The sequence below is a fragment of the Vicia villosa genome, linkage group LG2, assembly GCF_029867415.1.
Source record: "Vicia villosa cultivar HV-30 ecotype Madison, WI linkage group LG2, Vvil1.0, whole genome shotgun sequence".
NCBI lineage: Eukaryota > Viridiplantae > Streptophyta > Magnoliopsida > Fabales > Fabaceae > Vicia > Vicia villosa.
The window spans coordinates 176286778-176309464 of NC_081181.1; the positions used below are offsets into that span (position 1 = coordinate 176286778).

At 32.9% G+C, this 22687-nt stretch overlaps 2 protein-coding genes across 2 annotated transcripts; both read left to right on the forward strand.

The window, feature by feature from the left end:
• The first annotated feature begins 287 nt into the window (after positions 1-287).
• Positions 288-7418, forward strand: LOC131653057 (polypyrimidine tract-binding protein homolog 3-like). The gene is made up of 15 exons (XM_058923095.1): positions 288-367; positions 1294-1360; positions 1981-2052; positions 2141-2217; positions 2334-2412; positions 3116-3239; positions 3492-3556; positions 3653-3702; positions 4453-4494; positions 4584-4635; positions 4745-4796; positions 4894-4907; positions 5962-6069; positions 6158-6301; positions 6638-7418. The coding sequence occupies exons 2-15, from the start codon at positions 1304-1306 to the stop codon at positions 7025-7027; spliced, it is 1326 nt and encodes a 441-aa protein (XP_058779078.1). The 5' UTR covers positions 288-367; positions 1294-1303; the 3' UTR covers positions 7028-7418.
• A 1881-nt stretch (positions 7419-9299) lies between these two features.
• Positions 9300-14157, forward strand: LOC131653058 (5-formyltetrahydrofolate cyclo-ligase-like protein COG0212). Its single transcript, XM_058923096.1, has 6 exons — positions 9300-9749; positions 12432-12522; positions 12819-13045; positions 13126-13201; positions 13325-13450; positions 13859-14157. Exons 1-6 carry the CDS (start codon positions 9348-9350, stop codon positions 14011-14013), a joined length of 1077 nt encoding a protein of 358 aa, XP_058779079.1. The 5' UTR covers positions 9300-9347; the 3' UTR covers positions 14014-14157.
• The last annotated feature ends 8530 nt before the right edge of the window (positions 14158-22687 follow it).

Below are 22687 nucleotides of genomic sequence, written 5' to 3' on the forward strand. Positions count from 1 at the left end.
TACATTAACTATAATTGCATTCCTAATTTTTTACAGATAGATTTTATAAAAAATAGGCTTAATTTATCTTTCTTTAAATTTATTTTTTATCGAGAGAGTTTTGATATAATCATGTTTTTTTTTTTTTTTTACAGTATCAAAATACATTAACTATAATTGCATTCCTAATTTTTTTTTTTATCGATGAAACTTTATTAAAAAAAATTAATTTAACAAATTTTAATCTTTGTGCCTTGGAACTCAATTTTATTAGGTCTTGTTACTACATAGAGCTAGAATTTCACAACTTAAAAAACAAAACATCCGAGTATAACATACAAACGCACGCGTGCTCTCTCTCTCTCTCTCTCTCTCTCTCTCTCGTCAGGCAAGCGCTCTCTCTAACTTTTTCTCAATGTTTTTTTTTTCCTCTTTTCATTTTGTAAGATTTTTACCTCCGCAATTTTGATGAATTATTTGCGCTCTTTTCTTCAACGAATTTGAGACACTCTTTTGCTCTATATCAGTTTTTCTTCACCACTTTTCATTCTACTTCACTTATAGATTCATATGTTGAAACGGGTACCTGAGTTTCTCTCGAGTTCGATTGAGTAGGACTTAATGTTTGAATTTTATGCGATTAGCACTTTGTCTGAGAAACCCTCACGGTTTTATCAATTTGGATATTGATTTACTGTAAATTGGGATTTGAAAATAATTTGGTAATGATACACATGCTTATCTTTTGTTTTTATTTTCGGTTTTATTGTTTTTATGATTAGAATTGTGTTACTGAGTTTCCTTGTAAGCATTTTCTCGTTTGCACAAATGTTACTAGAGAATTTAGGGTTTGATCATTGGTGCTATGCTACATTTAAATTGGAAGAGAATGAGATGAATATGAAGAGCTATCCAGCTCAATTGATGAGCCGTCTAATCTCAAAGGAGTTTTAAGCAAGGTTTAACAATACGGTCTGTTCCGTTACTGCGAAAATGACTGCGACAAAACAGCATTGAAAGATGCTGATACAGATACTGTTAATCTCCAGTTTTATGATAAATAACATACTGTGATTAATTCACACCGCGACGATTGCAATTACTGTCGCAACAACCCGACCGACCGAAATCACAAAAGCCTTTATACGTTTAAAAACTTTTTAGGGTTTAAACTAAGATAATCGCTCATGTGTTAATATTTGGCCACCAATCAATTGATGAGCATAAAGAATTCTAATGAGCAGTTTTAGGGTTTAAATCTTGGAAACTAACATAATCACTTACTTACTAATATTTCATTTTCTGATTTTATAGGTGATTTGAAATGGCTGAACCTTCCAAGGTTATTCATGTTCGCAATGTTGGTCATGAGATATCTGAAGTAAAATCTCTCTCCCCCTCTTTATATACGTTTGTACTTGTTGCTTATGGTTTTTAATATGATCATGTCCAGAGTCATCTCGAGTTTTTGGAGGTCCTGTGTAGGTTAACCGCAGTTTAACCATAGTAAAACAAATAGAGGTCCTGTTTAACCATGATTTAACGTTGGCAATATTTTATGAGACCTTATTTAGCCATGGTTTAACCGTGGCAAATTTTGGGATAGCCCACCTTGCACGCCCTCAAAGACAATCCTGATCATGTCATTGATTTAGTATGGGCTATGCTGCACACAGAATGTGTTTTATGTTATATTTACTCTTGTTTAGGAATGGAAGTATCTATGCTATATCTATCCTGATCTTTTTGTTATTAATTGCTAAATTTATTAAAGGAAGCTGAAAGATCATGTCAGTAGATTATATTCTGTTGGCATAATTCGAGGTTTATAATTTGATGCAATTTTGCGAGCCAGTGATTTGTATGAATTATATCTTTTAATGAATACAAATGAATTTGAATCATGCGGTATGTGTATGAATTGTTGACTTTCTGTGTCCTTTAAGAGATCTAAGTTTCAAATTTCTTCATTCATTTATATACTGTCTCATCTGGTTGCAGAATGATTTGCTTCAGCTATTTCAACCTTTTGGAGTCATAACAAAGCTTGTGATGTTGCGTGCTAAAAATCAGGTTTTCTTCATGCCTTCAAAATCAAATGAATCATTTGGTTTTTCTCAGACTCATAGAACTCACAGATTAATTGTTATCGTTCTTACAGGCTCTTCTCCAAATGCAAGAAATTCCTTCTGCAGTTAGTGCTATACAGTTCTATGAAAATGCCCAACCAAGCATAAGGTATGCAATTGTGTCAACTTGATGTTAGACGGCATATTTTTGGTATTTAGAAAACACTATTCATTCTCTTTGATGTTAAGAAGTTGCTGTTTTAATCTCGTTCTGTTGCATTCAAGGGGGAGAAATGTTTATGTCCAGTTTTCCTCTCATCAAGAACTGACGACGGTGGATCAAAATCAAGGACGAGAAGATGAGGTTGGTTTTATTTTGCTTTTTCTTTAATTGGATGATATATACTCCTTTTGTTCCCTTTTACTTGTCGCATTTGCATAAAATTTACGTTCCTATTTACTTGTCGTTTTCAAAGTTCAATGCAACATTAGTTACCATTATGTCAATATAACCCTTAATTATTTATTGCAGATAGAGTAATAGATAGATAACAATAATAAATAATTGAGTGTAATATAGGAAAAGACAAATACTTATATCAAAGGCAACAAAATTTATCAATTGTTTTGATATGTGTCAGTGTTATCAAATAGCGGTGCCATGTCCGCTATGGCGGATATACATGGCAGTTTTTGGGCTCGCCATAATGGTAAATATCGATCAATATTGCGGGTTTTTCCGGTATTATCCGCTAGAACGGCGCCACAAAACGGCCGGTATGGCGGGATTTCAGCTCTATGTCATAGGCCGCCATTGACAACACTGATATGTGTAAAAAATCCTAAAATGACAAGTAAAAAGGAACGAAGGGGATACATTTTTCTTTTAGCATTTGTATTCTCCATTTTTCATGCAATCTCTTTATAAATAATTATCTTACTTTCCATATAATGAGCTTATTATTAAATTTTCTCTTTCTCTTATCATATACTTTATTTATATCCTTTCTCTCTATCTCTTCTCCTTCTCTATGCTGTCTGCGGTCGGCAACTCTTTGGATGCACAGCCAAATCGAATTCTCTTAGTCACGGTTCATCAAATGCTCTATCCTATAACAGTGGATGTGCTACAACAAGTATTCTCTCCTCATGGATATGTGGAAAAGGTTGTAACATTTCAGAAGTCAGCTGGTCAGATTCTCTCAGATTTCTTCCTTTCTTTCTCTTTCTTTTCTTATCAAGCGCTTTTATCACGAATATCACGTCATTACATGCATCACTTTTTAAGAATCAAGAATTAACATCTCAATAAGATTTTGACGGAAAACATGGGTGAATGGCCAATAATATTATTTTAATGGATAAAGATTATCCTTATATTGGATTTACGCAAGTTTAATGGTTGCATAATCTGTTTCATCGTCTTTTTGAAAAATTGTGTAGGCTTCCAGGCTCTCATCCAGTATGAAACTCGCCAAAGTGCCATTACTGCCAGAACTGCACTTCAGGTTGTTTTGAAGTTGCATAGGTTTCACACTCTACTTAGCTTGTTGATTCTGATGTTGTTTTTCTGGAATGATGATTGTACCTTTGGATCTTTCTAGGGACGCAATATTTATGACGGTTGCTGTCAGCTGGATATTCAGTTCTCAAAGTAGGTTAAAATTATCTCTTTCTCAGCAATTTCATCTGATCTTCATCTTACAAGCTAATTTTTAAAAATGAGTCGTGCCCAATATAAAACCTACCAGGGTATCAAAACAAAACCTATCAATTCGGGCCACCCACCAAAACAAAACCTACTAAAACAGATATTGTTGGGATCAGTGTAGTCAAGAGAGTGCTGAATCGTAAGATCGTTAAATCTTATGTGCTAAGGATGCTTGAGAGTGCTACGATCAGAGAAAGATCGTTATTGCGGCCGGCGTGGTCAAGATCAAACTTTTTGAATCAAGATCGTAAAAAAAAACACGATGGGACTTTTTTGGGGCCTGTATTATAGTTTTCATGTTTTTTGCATGTGTGTGTATATATATGTATGAAATTACCATTTGATCTTACACGTCATACTAACGATCCGTGTTTTACGATCGTTCACAAGCCGAACAATCCTACATAAGATATCATGCTTGGCCACATTGGTTGGCATGTGAGGGGTGTGTGTTGGAAAAAACCGACGTTCTACATTGAAAAGAGAAAAGGCTTGAAAATAGTTTATTAAAATTGACACCCTTGCCTTACAAACTGGTTTTCATAGCTGAGTTAGGCCCAATATAAAAACCTAGTACTTGGTTTAGATAATTACGTTGTTCTCCTTTGCTGGCTCATTTTGTATCTCTCCCAACCTTCTTTTAATCTTTTATTTTATTTTTCTGGTTCGATGTTTGATTCATGTTAATTGCAGCCTTGATGAACTACAAGTGAACTACAATAATGACCGTTCAAGGTGATTCAATAAGTTCTGTTTATATCTCAACGTCATCTATTTTTTAACAGCATATTCATTGTTGCTGAGTTTGTTCCTCGTTTCTGCAGGGACTTTACGAACCCAAATCTGCCTACAGAGCAGAAAGGCCGACCTTCACAAGTATGTTCTATGTGATTTTCTTATAGTCTATTTACGAACAAATTTTCTTGTTGATCTTTATCAACTACTTTCTAATTCTAGTTTCATATTTCAATCTTCTATGAAATAGTCTGGATATGGCGATGCAGGATATGGGGTTCAAGGTTCTGGACCCAGATCAGGTGCTAAATATTTTAAATTGCTTTGGTTGATTCACTTCGTTTGGTTATTGAGGTCTGGTTGTAATGTACTAATATTTTGTCATTTCTATTTTTACAGCTGGATTCTCTCAGGTGGGTACTTTTCAAGCTAAGTTGAAGTCACCATATGCAATTATTGATGCCCGGTTTAATATATGAAGAAGTTACTATCGGTTTGCATCTTATAAGAAGTAGCATTAAAAATTTGCAACAGTTTCTGTCTTTTCATTTTCTATTTCAACAATGAAATAAAAATTTAAATATGCTAAGTACTTGTTTTGCTTGAAGCCTCTCTAGCGAGAGTCCCAAATCTCCCTCACGTTACAAGCCGGTTTTGTAAGGTTGTGCTCAACCTAAATTTTAAGATTTTAGTAGAGCTTATCCAAGAACTGTTAGGGTTACTTGCTGTCGGGCCACTCGGGTACTTCAAATGTCCGGTCCTAGCCGCGAGGGTGTGTGTTGGGAGTCCCACATTAGACGTGTTAGGAAATATGACCTGAAAACAGTGTATAAGTGACAATTTACTTATCTTACAAGTTGTTTTTAGGGTTGAGTTCGGTCCAACTAAAATTTAGACTCCCCATTTGCAATCAATTGTGGGAATATGATTTTGTTTATATTTGACAATTTACTTAGATGATGGGAAATGCATGGAAATGTCATATATTAATGGACAGAGTTATAAAGAAGCATTTTTTACCTTATGTTGGGTTTGATTAAAGGAAGAGTTTATTTAGCTTTTTGCATTTGTGAAACTCTATTGGGTTTTCATCTAGTTTTGTGATTAAGTGACATTACATAATCAACACATTACTATAAATTTCTTGTTTGTAAATCAACTGTAGATATGCATTTAATAACTTTTAAGATTTTCATTTACTTTATGATAAATTACATTATACCGTGAACCCATTATTATAACTTTCTTATGGCATTGATGAAAAAAATAACTTTCTTATGTAATTAACTGTATAACTGTATACATGCATTTGAAGTGAACTTTTTTTGCTTATGTGTAGTGCACAATTTGTTTATTTAATGTTTTCTACCCAAAATATCTATAAATAAGATTCTAATTATTAGGTGTTTTAAACACAAGTTAATCCCTCTAATACTTATCATTTATCCCTGGTGTTTTGAATTATAGATGGGCAATGCTGCGGCTGTTGCAGCTGCTTTTGGGGGAGATTTTCCTCCGGGAATAACTGGAACAAATGACAGGTGTACACTTCTTGTCACTAATCTCAATCCTGATGTAAGTACATTTGACTATAACTTTTTCATTCTGGTAGAAAGTTGTCTCCCTTTTATTTAATTATTTGCTTTAAATTTGGTTATTTCAGAGAATCGATGAGGATAAACTGTTCAACTTGTTCTCCATTTATGGGAACATTGTCAGAATCAAAATACTCCGGAATAAACCAGATCATGCACTTGTTCAGATGGGGGATGGTTTCCAAGCTGAGTTGGCAGTATATTTTCTGAAGGTTTGTATTATGCATACATTGGTGATTTTTTATATCTTTGTACTAGGCTGTTATATTATACCTGTTTTTTCTGTGTCTGTATATTATTTTCTATGAAGTAAATATGTGATAAAAAAGGATTAAAAGTGCAAGCAATAAAGAGAGTGTGAAATTTTCTGTCCAAAACTGTTCAGTTTGATTGATTTGAACTGTTGTATTTATTGAGATGCATTCAACACTCAAAGCAATGATTAATGTGGATTCATTCAAATATTGGTTTTGATTGTATTTTCTAGTTCTAGATGGTAGAATCAAACATGTAGCTGATACTAAAACCTTTTCAATCTCAAATTGTAGGGATCAATGCTATTTGGAAAGCGAATGGAGGTGAACTTCTCAAAGCATCCGAACATAACCCAAGGTGCTGATACACATGAATACATAAGCTCAAATCTCAATCGGTTCAACCGAAATGCTGCTAAAAACTATCGCTATTGCTGCTCGCCGACAAGGATCATCCACTTGTCCTCCCTCCCACAAGACATTAATGAAGAGGAGATTGCAAGTCTTCTACAGGAGCATGGAATCATTGTCAACTGCAAAGTCTTTGAGATGAATGGGAAAAAGCAGTCTCTTGTTCAATTCGAGAACGAGGAAGAGGCAACTGAAGCCCTTGTATGCAAGCATGCAACTCCACTTTCTGGCTCTGTGGTTCGCATCTCCTTTTCGCAGTTGCAGAATATATGATGCGACACACTTTGATAAGGGATTCTGAATTTTGGAAGGATAATTTTTATGGTCTCATTTTTAATTAACTTATAAAACCAGTTCTAGACTTTTTTCTCCATTGCCTTGACTACTTCTCTTATGTTAGATCGATAACATAAGGTTGATGAGGTAAGCTTTATGGTTGCAGGTGGATGAAGTTTTGAGGCATAAAAAAGAGTAAATTAGTACCTTGTTTAGAGTTGAGGGATTTATTTAAGGTTTTTATAATGATTGTTGATGTATATGCTTTGTAATTTGGGCTTAGTTGGCCTTTCTGTTGTAACATCATTAAACACCAAAATTTTCTTGCCCAACTAAACAATAAGCTACATTGTTGTATTTTCAATAAACATCAAAATTTTCATGTTCATCTAAATCAGAAGCTACATATTTGAAAACATGTTTCATTGTTTTTTAGTCTTTGCTCTGCCTTGGATGGAAGAATGGAAAATAAAAGCATCAGATTTGAGGGATGTGTTCTTATGATCTTCTATTTCTCTCAAGGGGATGTGTGCACTAGGTGATGCAAGTCCATCTATATGGCGCCATGATAAACTTTTGAGGAGAGTTGAACCTGTGTAGATTGAGTAATTATTATGGGCCTTTGGCCCGTCTAAACAATTATCTCCAAGTCCTTGTTATCATGCATGAAGCGAGGATTATTGATAAAAATTGTTGCAAGCGATGTTTAATCACCGCAATTTGTTTCGTGTGAGTATAGTTCCAATGTTTTGGGCGAAATTGCAAACGACAAAGATTTGATCGAATATAAAATGCCTATGCCATGAAGGAGTATACTGTATACCCTATGTCATGAAGGAGTATACCCCGTGTCTATTGATACAAACAATATCCCGGTAATCTTAGTTCCAACCCGAGATTATTTACAGTTAGTATTCAAACACGAAATAAATACTCCAAATTTCGTAAACAAAAAAAAAAATTAAACACAATTATTGAATAACACAAATTAGAAAAAATTCATTAAATAATATATTAGCGCAACAATTGGGGGAGGGTCGACTTCGGGAGCATTGTATGCTCAAGTCACCACATGCATTATCAATGTGGGACTATAGTCACTCTCCCTCAAGAGCCCCCCCTCATTCCACATGTATCCGTTGACTTTCAAGTACTACATGTATTCGTTGATTTTCAACTACAAGTTTTAGCCGGTCCCTCCCTTTTCTGGACATTCCACATGAGCAACACACCTTTGTGGGAGAGACACCACTTCTCCACCTAAAATCTTAAGGTGATAGGTGAGCGGATTCTCCCACTTATATATGCTCAAGTCACCACATGCATTTCCAATGTGAGACTATTATTCACACTCACACTCACTTGATTCTCAATAAAATATTATTCAATATAAGAAAACTAGCCATCTCATCTTTAAAGAAGTCATGAAAATTAATAAAAAGAAAATAATTTATACCTTAGAAACAATGAAGAATGAAACCTCATTTTCTTTTCCTTTCTCCACTATTGTAAAATATGTTTATTATCTTATTAAATTCAAAATCCTAACATTGATATAAACTTAAAATATCATTGAATTAATATAAAATATTTTAGGATTCAATTTGTTTAAAGTTAGGTATTTTTACTTTTCATCTCTTTAAAAATATTTTCTTAAAAAACTATCCATATAAAATTAAGAATTTTAATTTTTAGTCCCTCATGCAACTTAGCAATGATTTTAACAATTTAACGACTGAATTAATGATAAATTTTAGTGACAGTTTACTACTTAACGACTGAATTAATGACAGATTTTAGTGACAGTTTACTACTTAACGACTGAATTAACGACGATTTTTATAGGAGAGACTAAAAGTTAAAATTCTTAACTTTAGAGACATGATTCTTGAACAAAATTTTTTAGAGGGAAGAAAAATAAAAATGTCTAACTTTAAAAAAACTTTAACATATTTAACATAATATTTTAACATTCATGAATGAGTGCTCAAACCAGATTGAATTCACTACCCGCCAATCCGACCTCCGCACTCTTTTTTTTTCCTACGTTCTCAAAATATATTTTCTTTTTATTCATCATTAAAAAGTTTTAAGAGATACTTTTACACATGTCTCTAATATTTTTTTTTTCTTTCCTATTTATTGTTTTTTTTCAGAATTTTCTCCCTTCTACTTGTAGTTTGGTTGATGGAAGAGGGAAGAATATCTCGTGAATATTAAATAGGATGAACAAAATTTGAAAAGATTTTTATTTTTTTATAAGAAAACGTACTCGTATAACTAACTACCATAATTTGAAACCGCGAACTCTCACAAAATGGACACACAAGCATTTCGGTTATGCTATCCATTATCATTCACCAACAAAACCAACAACAACTACACCATCAAAACACTCTCTTCTCTTTGGAACAAAACCCACCTCAAATCTCGCAGTTGCAGGTTCTTCAAACTGGAAGCCACCAACAGCATCAACAACAACACCCCCTTCAATGAGGCTGCTTACGAGGCGGAGCGCCTCACCCTCGACGCTGAAGCTCGCAAATCCATGGCGGCTGAGAGAGAGAATTCTTCTCTCCAAGATGATCCCAAAGCTTGGAAATGGATAATCCGAAAGCGAATTTGGGATATGATGGAAGCTAATAATTTTTCACAAAATCCGAGACCTGTTCATCATAGAATCCCCAATTTTGTTGGTGCTTCCCTTGCCGCTGAAAAGGTATGCTTTGAAACACATGAAATTAGGGTTAACAATGCTCAAATTTGTGCTCAATTGAGTCTAGTTTATTGTTAATGAGTTATTCTATCATGATATGCTTATTAATATTAATCTCACTGAATTGGATTAATCATATTTAAGAACTCGGTGAACCATTTAAAATTTGTTGAATTCTATTGTCGAAAATTGATCTTCAAACACGACTTTTGTTAATAATAGTACAAGGTCTTGTATAGATTTTGAAGTGAATAAAGTTTTGTTATTTGAAATTGCAAGGTTGAGTAAATTTGATCCCAGATTTATAAAATGTTAAATTAGTTTCATAAAATTGAACATAATTTGTCAATCAATTTAGTCTCTTCGTCAATCAATTTTATAAACTTGGATTGTAATAGGTTAGAAAATAGGTATGATAATCCTGGATAACTTCGAAGAATCGTGTTCTAACACTTTCCGAACAAAGTATTTCGACCCTATTCTTGCCTGGGTTCACGAAATCTTTGTGGGGATAATTCTCGAAGAACAATCTGTTTCTGACAATAGAGAACATATCAGGAATGTAGAGAGGAAGTATTATTTTTGTGCTGTTCAGAAAAACGGTCATGTCTGTTGGGAAAGGGTACAACGGTCAGAAAAATTTTCGAACGGGGCGCTGCCCCGCACCCCGCCAGGGGCTCTGCCCCTTGGACCCCGACGGGGCGCTGCCCCACACCCCCGCCAGGGGCTCTGCCCCTTGGACCCCAACGGGGTGCTGCCCCCACCCTGACGGGGCGCTGCCCTGCACCCCGCCAGGGGCTACGCCCCTTGGAACTCCGTTTCAATTATTCATATTCAATTATACGTTTGGCTTGACGAGCGTGCACTCCGCACTACCCTAACTCGTTTCAAACTTAACGCATAATTGCATCGGCCTATAGTAAATCACATTACTACCAAAATACATTGATGATACTAAAATCACCAACATAATATAGAGATCCATCAAAACCTTAAACATAGTTTTGAGAATGTGCTTCAACCGAACATGTCATAAATGTACAAACTCAGCATTTCTGACTTGTGACAGATGAATTAAATGTTTATCGGTCTTCAATTTAAGTGACTTATTTTCATTTTGTAAATTTTGAAGAGTAATTAGGTGATTTATGGATAGATTTTGCTTCTCAAAATAATCTAATAACAGGTGATGAAATTTTGCATTAAGTTTTTGCCTTCATATTGCTGGCTTAAAAAAGTATCACATACTTCCAAGCTCTAATGTGTTCAGCTGACGGTTTGATTCTAGACCAGGCTTCTACTGGTGTTTTATGTTTGACAAATGATAGCAGTATGTAAATCACTTTCATTGCTTCCATCAACCTCAGACAGTAACTAAACCTGACAAATCATACTCATATTTTGGTCTCCCATTAAAACGTCTACCCTTCATTGCTACTGTCATCAATAAGGAAACCTCTAGGATTTTGTATGATGCGTGTTTGATTTTTGAAAGTGAGACATAACTGTTTCCCCCTATTTGTCTTAGACTTAGTAAATTCTCGTTTATCTTGGAAACATAGTGAACATCATGCATTACTTTCTTACCAGAAGTAGTTTTGATCATCACAAAACTCGTTCCGTTAGAATCAACACACAAATTAACAATGCCATCATGTGGTTTCTACAACCTCTATGAATATGACAGTCTCTTGGGCCTTGGCTTATGTAAGCCTTGTAACAGGATCCTAGAGCAATGAGTACTTGTTTGTTCCAAATGTGTTGGAGAATTATAGTCTTCAGCCGTGTTAGCCTGTTTCTTCACTTGCTTTCTCTTGATTTGACATACCTTTTCAATATGCCCAATCTTCTTGCAATATATGCATCGAATATAAGTTTGTGCCAGAAAAACTTCTACAAATGAATAGTGTTCTTGCAATTATAGGACATGATAAAAGTTTCCATCTTTTCATTTGCATTCCCATTGTTGGCGTAAGTACAAATCATAGTTCTTCCCTAAATATAGATGGGAAGGAGACTAAGGAGGAAAATCATGTTTGTGGAGGCCATTTCTGAGGGTTACCTTGCTTGTTCCTGTTAATCTTTCAGTCTTTAGTGTCCCTTATAGAGAATATTGTTAAGAGATAATTCATTAAAGATATAGAGGATTTACTAAGAAATTGAACCGTAAGTTTAATATAGATAACAATATTGATCATATTTCTAAATCTGTGTGTTATTAAAAGGGAGCACAAAAGAGTATCCGATGCATTTATTTTTCTTTCATTTTAAATTTGGCTCTGCAGATGGATCTGACTTACTATATAATATTAATTTAGCATTATGATGTTTCTATATGCCTTTTTCGAGATGATATACCATTGGCAGATGCCTAAATTAGTATTTCATATTTATTTACTTTCATTTTTGAAATACATACATGTGTTAAAATTAGATAGTTAAATAAAATTAAATAATTTTTTAAATTTTATTAAATAGGAGTTTGATCTAAATCTTGTGTAGTAGGTGAGTGAATGGATCTAAATCTCCGTTGGATTTGGTTAGAATTTACTTTTTTGAACTGATCTAATCGCATAAGTACTTATTATAATCGATTCTTTTTTGATGGGGTGTGGAATAGGAAATGACTGTTATTTAGAGTTTGAGTAGAATTATTTGGCATGTTGTGTGGGTTTTTTTTTGCAGATGAGGGAGCTAGATGTGTTTCGCGGTGCACAATGTGTGAAGGTTAATCCAGATTCTCCTCAGAAACAAGTCAGATTTCTCACTCTTTCAGGTTAGAAAGATGCTTTGAGTTTGTTGAGTAGGGAGAGGGAAAGTTACTTATGAAGTATTCGCATTTGTTTGGTCTTAGTATTTAACTGTGGAAAGTGTTAGCCTAGATCCTTCATACAAGTAAGCACAAAATTACAATTAAGAAACTCAACTTACTAAAACAGAAACTGTGCTTGATAATAAATTTCCAATTAATGACATGCGAGTTGTGGATATTTTTTCAAAACTTGCTGTACTTTTCCTTCTTTTTCTTCTCCTCTTGGTTCTCTTTTAATTTTACTATTGATATTTGTGCAGATGGAAAGAAGTTGTTAACTCCTCAACCACGCCTGAGGACAGGTTTTTTCTCTGTAATCGAGTCCAATATGTTAACTTTGGGTACCATCAAGGAAGCCTGTACTTCTGTTGGTGTTGCCAAATATGGACGACCAATCGGATTAGATGAAAAGATAAAGGTAGATCTCATTGTTATTGGATCTGTTGCTGTTGACCCGAATACAGGTGCTCGATTAGGAAAAGGAGAGGTACATTTCAATGACTTTCTGATCATTTACCTGACCTTGAACTAGAATGTTACTTCAACTAAGAGAGGACTAAAGTGCAGGGATTTGCAGAACTTGAATATGGTATGCTGCGGTATATGGGAGCTATTGACGATTCAACACTAGTTGTTACCTCTGGTAATTTTGGTTTCTGCTATGCTCCTTCCATGCTTCAATCATTATTGATTTACTCATCATGTGTAAAATTTACAAATTTCATTTATTGATTGATATATAACACAATGAGAAGTAGTGTTACAGTGCATGAATGCCAATTGGTGGATGATATTCCAGTTGAAAAGTTGTTAATCCATGATGTACCTGTTGATATCATTTGTACTCCAACCAAGGTCATTTTTACACACACATCCATTCCAAAGCCTCAAGGTTAGTCAAATACTTCTATCTAACTTCCCATTTTCTTTTTGCTTATTTATAGTGCCTTTCTTCTTCTCCTTTGTAACACCGATACATCTAAAAAAGGTGCGTTGTTGCTGTTGTACACCAACACGACACCGATCTTTGTGATTACGTTCAATTTATTAATTTTTTAAAATTGTTACCAGTGTCAATGTTGATATCATGTCCGTTGTTCAGTTTAAGAAAACAACTTATACATAGAAATAACTAATGCATAAATAGTTTAATACGATGAACATTTATATAGCTAGAAAGAAGGGCTTAATTAAGTTGTTTATTCACACATGACTTTTTCAGTTTTTAATTTTTTTAAAGCAAGAAATAGTTTTTGAAAAAAGAATTCGAAGGCTCTAACTCAACTTATTTCTCTCATAGGAATTTATTGGGACAAATTGTCTCCTGAGAAGCTGGGACAAATTCGTATACTTAGAGAGCTCAAAAGGAGGATTGAACAAGAGACTGGACAAAAGCTTCCTACTGGTCCATCAGAGAAATTACCTCCTACTGCTCAACGAGGTAGAAGGGCTTAATTTAGTAAATATCAATTTTAACAAATTTATGTATATTGGATATGTTTAACATATGCTTCAAAATGGAAATGTTTAATAGCTAAATAACTAGATTATCTTTACCTCAAATATTATTTTAAATAAATACATATATTTTAGTAATTATAGTTACATATAACTTATACTAATAATAATAATAATAATAATAATAATAATAATAATAATAATAATAATAATAATAATAATAATAAATATTATGAATTTATACTTTGGTGTTTTCCGTGAAATTTTATAAATAAAAAAAGTTACAACATGAAAACCAATATCATTATATATATAAATATAAGATAACTTATTTTTTATTAATTACTATTGAATAGAAAATCTTGTCTAAATTACATAAAACTGTATTTTTTCACATTTAATTATCAATTTAGAATAACCAATCGTTAGTTAGTTCAGTGGTGATTGGCGTTGAAACTTATCGGTTTTCATACAGTAAAATTTTTTATTCAACAAAAAAATTAAAGAAATCATAATTACGATAATAAACAATGGCTAGTCAATAATAAAGAAAAAGTAATGAGATTTTTTTAATTAAATAATATTTTTAAATAATATAATACTTAGTCAATATCTTCAAAACATACTTTATATATTTTATTTAATGAAATACAAAATATTTATAGAACTCAAGTATTTCTTTTAAAATAATTATCGAATATTTTTTTAATTTTTTTTTAATTTTATACAATAAAATATTTTATAATAAAAAGTATTTTAATCCAAGTTCCTAACAAATCAAACACAAAATATAATTAAGTTCAAAAATATAATCATATTCGATACAATAAATTTAATAAGTGTATAAAATCTTAAATATAATATAATATAATATAAATATTTTCAATGTCATAAATTTATTATAGTAATATTGAAGATTATAAAAAAAAACAACCTTTTTCTTTTATCACTCATGCTTCACTTGACAAACATATAAATCTCCAACACTATCTAATTGATTCATAATATTAAAAAAAATAGATAAATATTAATATAGTTCTCTTCAATACAATCAACTTAAAAAGTGAATTAAAAGTATTAAACTAATATAATATAAACAACTTCAATACTACAAATTTATTATGATAATACATTTTTATTCATTAAATTGATTTATACTATATCAATATCAATTAGATTTAAATTAATAATAAACTTAATCACATCTTATTAAGAAAACATATTCTTTATTAAAAATCTAATCTTAATTAACAAAAAAAAATTATAATAGTGGAAGAGCAACTCCTATCCTAACAAATGACAATAAAATAAAATAAAAGACAAAAATAAAAGAAAACAAGTAAAAATTGAAAAGATATTAAATAAAAATCTAAATTATGGAGGTCAAAACGATTCTTGAGAAAACTTTCTGAATGAAATGTAGTAGTGTGTTCCATCCGATAAAATTTTGTAAGATATGTCCTTGGTTTGTCAGTTTGTCAGCGCATCTATTCCATTCATTGTATGCATGCGAATAAATAAAAACATTTGTGCGATCAAGTATAATTCATAGATCTATTACTCTAACCTTCAAGTTAATTTCAATCTTGCCACCAAAATCTCATATACAGAGTTATCATGGAAGGGATACCTACAAACAACAAAACAACAATAATATTAATATAGATACATGTGTGATGAGATGACCAAATAAAGATAATGAAAGAGATATTCATAAAGAATAACAAAAATATTAATATAAATATGAATTAATATATATTTGGGAGTTACAAAATCTTAATTAATATGAATATGAATTATATTATATCAATATGATTAATGATGGTTAATCATACTCTACCGTTTTTTTGGTGAGATAATACTTCACCGTTTTAGCAAAATATATTTAGTAAGAAAGTAATTGATTTGGAGTTAGTGTGGAGAATTTGAAAAAAAGAGTAACTATAAGAACTGAGGATATGTAGATTTTTAATATGAGGTGAGTTGGTTAATGATGGTTAAATTTCGTTTTAACAAAATTGACTTGGAGTTGGTGTGGACAATTAGAAAATGAGTTGTATTAAAATTAAAAATTCTAATATAATGCCTCATCAGCATTAGGGTTAGGGTTGTATCTAGGATTGTCATCATGACAACCTTAGATTTATATTAAGTAGATACCAATTCTAAAATAAGAAAGGCTTGAAAAATAAGAAAGGCTTGAAAACCACTTTGAATGTGTATGTGAGCTGTCTTAGTATCTTGAGAATTATATTGTACCTTTACATTAAACGGATCATGCAACACATGCTAAGTGCATGATCATATAAGCTTTCATACTTCTTTTTTTTCAAAATATTGGAGCTTCAAGTCTTTTTGCTAGATTCATTGATGACTAATTACTTCAACTGAACTTGACTCTTTTAATGGACGGGGCTTGAGATGAATTATTTGATCATATGTCATATTTAGAGGTTGCTGGAAATTTATACTGTAACACCCCAATTCTACCCGAATAATTATTAAGAAAATCAGAGTTATGAAGTTCTTTTTCGACAAACAATTGGAGTATTACGATACAACTTTGCAACAATATCATGCTATCATATATACATAACACAAATACTCGAATGAACTAAAACCACATGAATCCACTTTATTAACATTAAGCAGCGGAACTACATTAATCCACTTTGATGACATAACATATTTTCAACTTAAAACCATTTTAACATCAACAATTACTCTTCATGTATCAACATAGTTATTCAACAATAAAATCAAACAACTAAACAACTAGTGTTCATCCCCCCGAGTATTATGTATCAGAGCGACAACCCGACTTGGACTAACGGCAGCTAATCCTTCAATTCTTGAATATCTGCACGTTACCAACAAAGGGTAACATTCAAACAGAAGGGTGAGAATTCAAATAATTATGAATAAACATAATATGTGAAATGTAAAACACAAGAAGAATACATTTCAAGAATTCATCACTCTTCACATAAACATGCATTCGTATACAATATATCAAGATTCACATGTTTAGCACATTCAATTCCAAGTGATCAAACATGGTTACTAAACAATGTACATAATCATATTTCACCAACATATAGATTCTATATACATATCCTTTCCAACAACATTCACAAAGTAACAATTGTATACAAACATAACCATATTCCAAATATACAAGTTATCTTCACATAATCACGTACACACGTTTTCCAATTATATATACATGTACACAATTTACAGACATATCGCAAGTATGGACATATATCCCCAAATGCACCTATTCATCTCTATCCCAATTCACAAAACATCATAGAATATATTTATATCATTGGAATCATGTCGTTTATATCAAAATATACAAGTAATTACATCTCTCATCACATGTATCATCATCAATCAAACATGATTCTCATATCCACATATATACATATATCATTAATTCATATATATTCACATCTACATCACATATATCACATCAACCATTCATATCAAATGATTTCAACTTAGAAACAATATCATCAACGCGGTACAACAATCACTTCATCATCACAACGACTCGAATGAAACTCGATATGCAACTCAATAATATGCATATGCATGTGGTACCATTTGGATTAAAACTCCCGTCTCAAACATTGTCACTTGGGCCATCGTCGTTGCCATTTTCAGGCTAAAAGTCGTTGCCATCTTTCAGGCTAATAGTCGTTGTCATTTTCAGGCTAATAGACACTTATGTAATGGATGCGACTTAAATGATGCACATCCATAAATACAACATAAACAGCACGTCACAACATCGTCTAAACAACATCAAATTAATGCCAAGGTTCTATGGCAACAACCATGTCATTACTATGATAGTAACTCATCACTTCTCAATCACGTCTTTTTGTCGTATCAACATACAACAATATTCGCTTCATACTTATCAACACAATACAACTTATCAACATTGACCATAAGGTCTACAACAACAACAAAAAATTCAACATACAACTTATCAACATTGACCATAGGGTCTACAACAACAACAAATTCAACATACAACTTATCAACATTGACCATAAGGCCTACAACAACAACAATTCATCATAGTACACAATCAAGTAACGACATGACACGGCTAACTCAACTTCTTAATAAAAGCATACATGTCATGAATATCATATCCCATAACATATCCTCTAATTCTATCCACAATTCATCAATCCATAATGCACACACACTTAATTACATGTTATCCACAATTCGTCACATAACATGTGTTGCACCGTCATTCACCAATTCACAAAACACATAAGAATAATCATAAGTTATTCACGCAAAAACATCATAGTTAATTTATCAAATGCTAACATACTCTATCCTATCATATAGATAATACATTAGCTTCCTAACGCTTCGAACGACACATAAACCAGAGTTACAGATCAAAAGTTATGACATTTTGAAGTTTCACAAAACATGGCATTTTCACCCGGCGGAAGAAATCCTTCGCCTGACGCTCTAGGTCAGTAGCGCGACCACAAAAAAGGTCACTCGCCCGGTGCTCGCCTGACGGAAGACACCAGACAACAAAATTTTGTGCATTTTCAGCACTTTCAATTCCAACTCAAATCTGATTTTTGCCAACTAAAACTCATCCAAACCACAATTTAACACACATAAAAGGTTCCTAAACATGTTTCTAATCATTAGTTCACATAAAAACATCATCAAACATGATTAATAGCACAAATCCCATGAATTCAACATAAACCCTAACATGTGAAAATCTATGAAATTGAGAAAATAAGAGATCATACACAAAACATACACACAATATTACCCAATTATATAAACCTATAATCATTTGGATTCTAACCCTTACCTTGAATCTCTAGTCCACCTTCTTCAAGAATCTAATTCCCTCTTATCTTTCTCTTCTTTCTCTATTCCTCTCTCTTTATCCTCTTTTCCCAAATGAAAGTTATGAAACAATTATCTAAATCCCTAACTCTTTTACCATCCCTCTTTTCTTAATTGGGCTTAACCCACAATCTTTCTAGCATCATAATTATAACACTTAGGCCCAATTAGTTATATCTCTCTAATAACTCAATTAACTTAAATAGCACAATTACACACATAGGAAACCCCACGCAGTATAAAGATCTGGGTAAGATTATTATAATCAGGTCGAGGGAAGGTGTTAGGCACCCTTAACCCTTTCCTAAGGTTTTGAATTGAGAGGCGGAGGTTTATGGCTAAAATTATTAAGTTAATAGCTAAGAAAGTGAATCGGGAAAAAATGAGATTTGAAACGAATTAGGATTTAGGGAAGGGGACTCGCCTTGTTGCCAAGTGCCTACGTATCTCCTTAGGGAGAGTCAGAGTCAACGTAGTTCGGGGCAGGGTTGTACGCCTTAGAATTTAGTATGAGGTGGTTTGAAGGTATTTTGAATTACCTTATCGTAGTTTTGAAATGCGAAGTTTGCAAGGTATTTTGAATTACCTTATCGTAGTTTTGAAAATCGCAGTTTTGAAGAGATGAGTTTTAAGTGTGTTAGATGGCGTACAACCCTAGTTTAAATTTGTACTATTAACCGCAATGATCAATAGGTTTGATCACCATAATTAATAGATTAGTAGGGAATTGTTACCAATTCTAATCGATAGGTTCGATTATCACTAATAACAAATAAATATATTTTTTATAATTTAATGGTTTAATTTTTATCGTTATCCCTCGTAATCGATAGATTTGATTATAAATAATGACGAATTCTTAAAGGGAAATATGCTAATCATCGTAACCAATAAGATGGTTAAAACCTTTTAGCAAAATAAAATGTATTTTGGTTTAATTAGTTAAATGATTGATTATTAACCATCGCGACCAATAGATTTGGTCGAAACGAATAATGAATTAATTTCCTAATACTTTGGCCAAATGGCCAGTGGGATTGAGCAAACCCTAATGCATCGATAACAATTTTCTAGGGTTTTTTGTGACTTTTATAATTAAAATCAATTAAACAAATTAAATCGACATAATCGGAATAATCGGGATAATCCTAACTAATCATAACCCTAATCCTAATTATGTTAATAATCCTAATTGAATAATTTAAACATAATTAATCAAATCTAGTTAAATATTAAACCTAAGAAGCTAATTAATAGTTATATAAATAGTATAAAATTAATTAAATAAAACCTGGAAAAAATCCTGTGTGATGGCTCTCTGAGTATCCATGGTGCATCTTCAGCCTTGCGTGCGTTAGATTAGATTGTAGGAGATCCAATGGTGCATGAAGGAGGACGTATGGTAGGCTTTCATGGGGTATGCTGCGTTGGATCTTGTAGGAAGTCTTTGTAAAAAGAAAATTGGCACTGCAGGGGTTCGAACCCACCCCCTTTATGTACGCTTCTCCCCTCATGAGCCAACCGAGCCAGGTTTTTCAATTGTAAATAAGTCCAACACAAAGCTATAAATATGAAATTAAATATGATAATAGAATTCAAACCCAAAAGTCTCAGTGGACCCCATCAATGCGTTGACGGACCAATTGCAGGGAGAGAGAGTAACTATTTTTTGACCAACGAATGAGAATTGGCCATGCAACAGTCAAAGGGTCCAAGTCTACTGTTCATCATCTTCCTCAATCCACCTGCGGAATTTATTGCGAATTCTGCCACGGGCTTTCCTGCGGATTTCACACGATCCTGCAACTAACCATTACCACCAATCGGAACCTGCAAAAAGTGAATCAAACAACAATAGAAACAACCCAGATCGATTAATTCAAGTATCACGAGTTGATTGGGGGCATCCTTAGGGTCTGAAACATCTTGTGTCCAGAGATTCGAAGATCATCTTCTCCATGCCCTAACCATGGCAACTCGTGTTCTATGCGGCAAAGCTCCAAAGCAAGGGTTCTATTCTTCCCTAATACAACTCAGAAACTCGAAACAATCGTCAAATCATATTTAAACACTACTATATGCGTTAAAGGAAATTTCAAGAAGTGGATGAAAGTATGAACGATATACCATGGCCTTTCAGACGTTTTATGACTCAAGCATTTGTATAGGCTTACTCTTTATCACCTTGGGAATGGAATGGAACGTCTAGGGAGCTTTGAAATTGCTTAATGGAAGCTCTTGAAAATTTACCTCTTCTTTGATCTTTTTGAACCTTGAGCCCTAGCCTCCTTTTAGCAGATTTTCGTCCCCCTAGGCGGCTGCACATCTTTGCTATATATATGGGAGAGAGTTAGGTTTAATGCCATGGAGAAATATCTTGTTTTTCTTTAGAAAAAGATTTGATTAAAACTTGTATAAAATCTTGCTATTTTTGGGCCATCTCTCTCCAATCTCTTTTGAACGAAATTTGCATCACATATGGAGCATTTGGATGATTGGATTTGGTTACAAAATCAAATCTTTGACTTAAAACTAATTTTTCATTTTTATGATAATTTATCCATATTTAAATGAATTAAAAATTCAAATAAATAAAGTAAATATTATAAAAATAAAATAATTAATAAAAAGATCATTATAAGGCCCATGGTCATGTTTGGAATCCATATTTTAGGCCCAATGGTTCAAAAAACCAAACTTCTCCACTTTGCTTTAAGTGTATTTTCTCAAAATCGCCCAACTTGTACAAGTCATAACTCCTTCAATTTTTAACATATGGAGGTGTTCTTGGACTTTTTGGAAATCTTAAAGAGTCCTTTAAGCACTCCTTTTGGTTTCATCTCCATTGAAGCTTCCATGCTCAAGTTATGAGCTTTGACCCAAAAGGTGTTTTTGTTGACCTTTCGGAGGACCTGTAATGTATTGGACTATATCTCTTGAATGAAGCATTTCTGGCCTTGGCATGTGAGTGACAAAGTTGTGGAGAGTCCAATTTCCTTCAGAATAGGCTTTGGTTGGGAAATTTTTGATACTCCATGTGAAAGTTATGACCAGTCAAAGTTGAGTTGACTTTTCCTATAAAAACCCTAATTTAAACCTTTTGACTTTGTTCATTTCTGAGTTTTTATTAATGGATCATGGTCAATCCTTTGATCAAATGATGGATATAACTTCAAATACTCGATGTTGACCAAAAGTCTTGAAGTTTGACTGTATTCTGACTATAATTGACTTTTAGGTCAACATAGTCGATTGTTGATCATCTAAGCCATTGAGTGAGCAATCCTTGGAATTGAAGCTTGACTTTTGACATGGAGATGCTTTGAGACATATGAGACACCTTGAGATCCATTTGAGGCCTTAGAGATTCAAATTCTTTTGATGAAGTGCAAACCCTAATTTTGAATAGGAGAGAGTGACTTGAGAAAACCCTTGAACCTTGAGTCATTGAAGATGAAAAGAGGAGGGCAAATTTTGGTGTATGACAATAATTACTAATATAATTAATAAAAATTACATATACCAATTACTTCACTGACCACCAGTTAACCTTAAGCATTATCATCATCATCAAAAACATCAAGATCATCTAACAATCGCATATAATTGTACTTGCAAGTGTAACACCCCAAATTCTACCCGAAAATACCATGCGAGAAATCAGAGTATTTTAAAAACTATCAACAAGCATTTGGGATATCACATTTAATTCATATAAACAACTCATAAACAGATACATAGCACTTTAATCTCATAGAAG